This window comes from Cebus imitator, unplaced genomic scaffold (genome assembly GCF_001604975.1).
Source record: "Cebus imitator isolate Cc_AM_T3 unplaced genomic scaffold, Cebus_imitator-1.0 Scaffold42, whole genome shotgun sequence".
Lineage (NCBI taxonomy): Eukaryota > Metazoa > Chordata > Mammalia > Primates > Cebidae > Cebus > Cebus imitator.
In genome coordinates this window covers 6,850,427-6,857,032 of record NW_016107357.1, presented here as the reverse complement: position 1 = coordinate 6,857,032, position 6,606 = coordinate 6,850,427, and the positions used below count along the sequence as shown (strand labels likewise).

At 38.4% G+C, this 6,606-nt stretch overlaps 1 protein-coding gene across 1 annotated transcript in view; it reads right to left on the bottom strand.

Moving 5' to 3' along the window:
• The window catches only part of FBXO28 (F-box protein 28), a 44,235-nt gene that overhangs the window by 21,382 nt on the left and 16,247 nt on the right, over window positions 1-6,606 (bottom strand). Inside the window, exon 3 of the mRNA XM_017526390.2 lies at window positions 3,849-3,987. Coding sequence (XP_017381879.1) covers window positions 3,849-3,987 — 139 coding nt within the window. The remainder of the gene's footprint in view (window positions 1-3,848; window positions 3,988-6,606) is intronic.

The window sequence follows — 6,606 nt, the reverse complement described above, 5'->3', positions numbered from 1 at the left end:
AAAAAAAAAAAAAAAAAAAGCTTCTGAACTTTTAAGTATAACTCAGAAGTGATTTGTCAGGGAAAACAAGAACAACTTATCATAAATACCACATATTAAATGAAGATTATATGTTAGGCTGAAAATTATTTGGTATAATGTTCTTACTTCAGCATGTGAAAATTAAATGTCACATCCTTATATTTTGAAGACAGGATGTGAAAATTTTAAGCATGAGAAATACAAAGAAGGGAACACTCATAAAACAATCCAAATAATGCAAACTGGGTTATGGTGGCAGTTTAATTTAGCCTAAGTAAAAGGTGCCAGCTACATAGAAATAAAAGTAATATTCTCAGTATAAACAATGTTGCTTTAGGCCTTTAGGGCAGATATAAGCAATAAAGAAGGTACTTTTTTTTTTTGAGACTGATTCTCACTCTGATGCCCAGACTGGAGTACAGTGGTATGATCTTGGCTTACTGCAACCTCTGTCTCCTGGGTTCACGTGATTCTCCTGCCTCAGCCTCCCAAGTAGCTGGCACTACAGGTGCGTGCCACCATGCCTGGCTAATTTTTTTTTTTGTATTTTTAGTAGAGACAGGGTTTCACCGTGTTACCCAGGATGGTCTCAATCTCCTGACCTTGTGATCCGCCCACCTCAGCCTCCCAAAGTGCCGTGATTACAGGTGTGAGCCACTGTGCCTGGCCAAGAAGGTACTTTTAAGAATAAAATAATCCAAGTTGAATTAAGTGTGCTAGGACACATATTTGATAAAAACAAACATTTTTTTTTGTTGTTGTTGTTATTTCCAGTCCAAGGCAGGCTTGCAGGAGAAAAAGAAATTGGGATAAATTCTTGTGAAAAAATTGGTCCTATTAAGTAAAAACAGAAGAAAACAGTAAAGACAATTGAGAAACCAGAAGACTGGAGTATAGCTTTTCTTAAATTAATTAAGTTTTCCGGGACTCAGTTTTCTTTCTTTCTTTTTTTTTTTTTATTGAGACAAGAGTCTTGCTATGTTGCCAGGCTGGAATGCAGTGGCGTGGTCTCGGCTCATTGCAACTTCCGCCTCCTGGGTTCCAGCAATTCTCCTGCCTCAGCCTCCTGTGTAGCTGGGACTACAGGCATGTGCCACCACGCCCAGCTAATTTTTGTATTTTTTAGTAGAGACGGTGTTTCACCACATTGGCCAGGATGGTCTCGATCTCTTGACCTTGTGATCTACCTGCCTCGGCCTCCTAAAGTGCTGGGATTATAGGCGTGAGCCACCGCGCCTGGCCGGGACTCAGTTTTCTTATCAAATAGCGACAGTAATACTTGTTTTAGCTACCATACATGGCTGTGATGGAAAGTAAGATAATGTATACAAAAGAATCAGAAAGTGCTTCATAAATATAAGATATACCAATGACAAGAGAAAAGGATAGGTAGGTATCCACTTTATAAGGCAAAGTTAGGGAGAAAATTCCTTTCCAACTGCTGTCCCATTGTAGACAAGGTAAAAGCTTCACTTACAGAGCTGTCCAGAGCAAACGCTCAAGAGGACCTACTGCATCTTGGAAACACAAGATGTTTTCCATTGCTGCCACCTGACTTTTGTTTCTTCATGTAGGTACTACATCAAGTGAAAAGTCAACAAGTGGCCAGGAGCAGTGGCTCATGCCTGTAATCCCAGCACTTTGGGAGGCCGAGGCAGCCAGATCACTTGAGGTCAGAAGTTAGAGAACAACACGGTGAAACCCCATCTCTATTAAAAATATAAAAATTAGCCAGGCATGGTGACATGCACCTGTAATCCCAGTTATCTGGGAGGCTGAGGCATGAGAATCACTTGAACCCGGGAGGCAGAGGTTGTTCTGAGTGGAGATTGCTCCGCTGCACTCCAGCTTGGGAGACACAGCAAGACTCTGTCTCAAAAAGAAAAAAAAAAAAGAAGTTAACAAGAAGTGGTTTCCAAAAACAACAGGATTCAAGTGGATTTAACATTATTCATTATTTGTTTAGACTCTAAAGATCACCATTCCAAACATGTGAGCCTGATCAATTAGAACAGAAATTGGCAACTTCTGTACAGGCCAAACACTAAATTTTTCTTTTCTTTTTTCTTGAGACAGAATCTTGCTTTGTTGCCAGGCTGGAGTGCAGTTGTGTGATCTTGGCTAACTGGAACCTCTGCCTCTCGGGTTCAAGTGATTCTCAAGCCTCAGCCTCGCAAGTAGCTGAGATTTTAGAGATGCAAACCACCGCAGCCAGCCTGGATACTAAATATTTTAATCTTTGTAGGAAACGTGAGCTCTGTCACAAACTATTCAACTCTGTTACTTAACTGACTGAAATCTCTTTGAAGTTATGAAAACTTCAAAGTAATTTAAGATGTTTCTTAAATATTAATGTTTTTAACAATGAGATATGCAATAAAAACTATGATGCTGGCCAGGCGTGGTGGCTTACACCTGTAATCCCAGCACTTTGGGAGACTGAGGTGGGCGGATCACGAGGTCAGGAGTTTGAGACCAGCCTGGCCAACATGGTAAAACTCTGTCTCTACTACAAACACAAAAATTAGCTGGGCAAGGTGGCACACACCTGTAATCCCAGCTTCCCAGCTACTGGGGAGGCTGAGGCAGAAGAACCGCTTAAACTGGGAGGCAGAGGTTGCAGTGAGCTGAGACTGCACCATTGCACTTCAGTCTGGGTGACAGAGCAAGACTCCATCTCAAAAAACAAAACAAAACAAACAAACAAAAAACTATGATGCTATAGGAAACAAGCTATACTGGTTCAAAGAACTTCTCAGGAACACTTAAAAGTTAAGGCCTTTAAGTCAGATTCAGAGAAATCTGGCGTAAGAATCACTCTGAAGTTTCTAACTGGTCATCCTCCTCACATAGCACCCTACAAAAAGCATCAGTAGGTAATATGTTGGTATGCAACAAGAGCTTTAAAAGAAAATGTATGTAATGTGAAGAAAGTGAGATATACCAAAAATATTTCAAATACAATAGAAATGGGATTCCCCTCAAAACAAATGTCAAAGAAAACTAAAAATGGCCAAAGTACATATTAAATATTGCCAATGTAAATTATCTTTGGAAATAACAAAAAGAGAACATTCAAATTTTACTAGATATTAGTTATTTCCAACTATGTTAAGGGAAGCTTTTGCCAGCATCAACAAAGTAGCAAAGTGATCTTTAATTATATTTCCACCACTTCCATATAAAAAGATACAGGCATATCTAATCTGAATTTATACTTAATTCAAATTCAAGAAGCAGGGTACTACTGAAGGCAGGAGTAGTATGTTGAATGCTGGAATTTTTATTAACCTAGTAATAGTAAATATGCCACAATACTTATTTCTGTGTTAAAGAGGACTGTCTGTTCTGAGAATACTGCTAAATAGCAATTTTTTATTCTTGTCAAATTTGAAAGTTTATAAAGTTGTCTTTGTGAAACATTTCTCAAACAAAACAAAAACCAGCTTGTCCCTCCTATTCTACCTCCCCAAAATTGTAACAGTCTTGAAGCTGGGGACAATACCTATGTTGTTCATTGCTGTATCTCTGGCATCATAACAAAGAGTAAAACCTCAAGATTTTTTCCTGAGTATGAACTCTTAAAAAAAAACTTCTCTAAAGAATATTAGGGTTTCAAGTGTCTATTTCATAATTGGAATTTTAAAAATAAAGATCACACAAATGATACATATTTATAACTGTACAGAAGCTAAACAAATTCATTAGTAGAAACTCATTCAGAGAAGTAGGAACAATTCTAACATTTCTAAAATCAAAAATTCGTAACTTTATAATAAGTTTATGCAGGGCAGTCCAGCTGTTCTAGGCAAGCGATTCTATTTTACCTTTCCTGGGATGAAGCAACAGAGATTGGAATCCACATATTTCATGAAAGTCATATTTAATAGTGACAGCCTTGTTTCAACAGCAGCAAGAATGTCTGCATGACGAGCTAATGAATGGTTTCTCCTTTCTGACTCTCTCCTATAATAATAATAATAATAAAAGCAAGGCAACCATTAAAGCAGTATTGTGGACTAAAATATTAAGCAATCAAGATGACTTAATGAAACAGTTTTTTACATGTTAATTTAGAAATCTACAATTGGGTCATAATTTAACTGTAATGATTAATGAATCACTATGCCTAGAAATCCTTACCAAGGACTGGTATTCACTGACAAATATTTGAAAAAACAAACAAACAAACAAACAAAAAACAAACGACTTTTTTTTTTTTAATTAGGTTTTTTTGGGGGCCGGACTTGGAGGCTCGTGCCTGTAATCCCAGCCCTTTGGGAGGCTGAGGTGGGTGGATCACCTGAGGTCAGGAGTTTGAGACCAGGCTGGTCAACATGGTGAAACCCCATCTTTACTAAAAATACAAAATTAGCCAGGTGTGATGGTGTACGCCTATAGTCCCAGCTACTAGGAGGCTGAGGCAGGAGAATCACTTGAACCTGGAGGCAGAGGTTGCGGTGAGCCGATAGTGCACCACTGCACTCCAGCCTAGGTGACAGAGCAAGACTCCATCTCAAAAAAAAGAAAAAAAAAAAAAGTTTTTTGGTTACCAAGTCTAATGGCTACTAGAACCAGAGAAATTAGATAACTGGATTACACATGGAAACATAGGCAAGAGACTATAATGCTTTTGACCATAAAATTTAACTCCTTTAAATTTTTTAACAATTTGAGAAATAACTCATATATAATAAAATTATCTTAAGGAAGACAATTTAGTGCTGTTTAGTATATTCACCGAATTGTACAGCTATCATCACTACCTAATTTCAGAATATTTCCATCACCACAAAATGAACTCCTGTAACCACTATCAGCTACTCCCATTCTCCCAGTCCCTGGCAACTACTGATCTACTTTCTGCTGCTATGTATCCACCTATTCTGAACATTTCAGATAAATGCAATCGGTATGTGGTCTTTTATGTTTCTGGCTTCTTTCATTTAGCATAGTTTTCAAGGTTCATTCTTGTTGTAGCATGTACCTTTTTTATTGTCCAATAATATTACAGCATACGGACATATCATCATTTTGTTTACTCATCAGCTGACGGTCACTTGGGTTGTCTCCACTTTTTGGCTATTATGAATAGTGCTGCTAAAAACGTTCATATATATGTTTTTGTGCAAACATATGTTTTCATTTCTCCCGGGTACTTATCTGGGAATGAAACTGGTGGGTTAGACAAAAAGTTAAACTCTGTTTAACTTTTTGCGAACAGCCAAACCGTTTTCTAAAGTGACTGCACCATTTTACATTTCCAACATTGATATATGAAGGTTGCAATTTGTCCACATCCTCTCCAACGTTTTTTCATTGTAGCCATCCTAGTGGATATAAAGCACTAGTGGATATAAACCTTGCAGTGGTTTTTTTTTTTTTTGAGACAGTTTTGCTCTGTTGCCAGGCTGGAGTGCAGTGGCATGATCTCAGCTCACTGCAACTTCTGCCTCCCAGGTTCAAGTGATTCTCCTGCCTCAGCCTCCTGAGTAGCTGGGATTACAGGCACCCACCACCACGCCCAGCTAGTTTCTGTATTTTTAGTAGAGACAGGGTTTCACAATGCTAGCCAGACTGGTCTGAAACTCCTGACCTCAGGTGATCCACCCGCCTCGGTCTCCCAAGTGCTGGGATTACAGGTGTGAGCCACCACACCTGGCCCCTTTACCCATTTTTAAATTGGGTTGTCTTTTTATTATTGAGTAGGAAGAGTTCCTCATAGAATCTGGATACATGGTTTGGACATGTTTTCTTCCATTTTGTGGGGTGTCTTTTCATTTTCTTAATGGTGTCTTTTGAGCCACAAAAGTTTTAAATTTTAAGTCCAATTTGCCTAATTTTTTCTTTTGCTACCTGTGCTTTTGATGTCACTTCCCAATCCAAGTTCATGAAGACTTACTACAGTACTATGTTTTCTTCTAAGGGTTATATACTATAGCACTGACATTTACACTCAGGTCTATGATTCCTTTTGAGTTAATTTTTATATACAGTATGAAGAAGAGGTCCATGAAGATAACCAGTTGTCCCAGCATCATTTGTTGAAAACACTATTCTTACTGCATCGAATTATCTTGGCATCCTTGTTAAAATCAACTGATTAAAAAATAAGGTTTATTATCCAGATTCTCACTTCTATTTCTTTGATCTACATGTTTATCCTTATGCCAGTGCCATGCTGTTTTGATTACTATAGCTTTGTACTAAGTTTTGAAAATGGGATGTGTCAGTCCTCCAAAATTGCTCTCCCTTTTCAAAACTGCCTTGGTTATTATAAGACTATTCTATTTCCACAGGAATTTTAGGATCAGTGTATCAATTTTTTTGGGGGGGAAAAAAAAAAAGCTGGGATTTTTGATAAGAGTTGCAAAAAAAAAGTCAAGAAACAAACAAAACATACTGTACCTTACTGTCAACCTCTAGCACACTGAATGTACAGGTCAATCTGGGGAGAACTGTAATCTTAACAATATGAAGTCGGCCGGGCACGGTGGCTCAAGCCTGTAATCCCAGCACTTTGGGAGGCCGAGGCGGGTGGATCACGAGGTCAAGAGATCGAGACCATCCTGGTCAACACGGTGA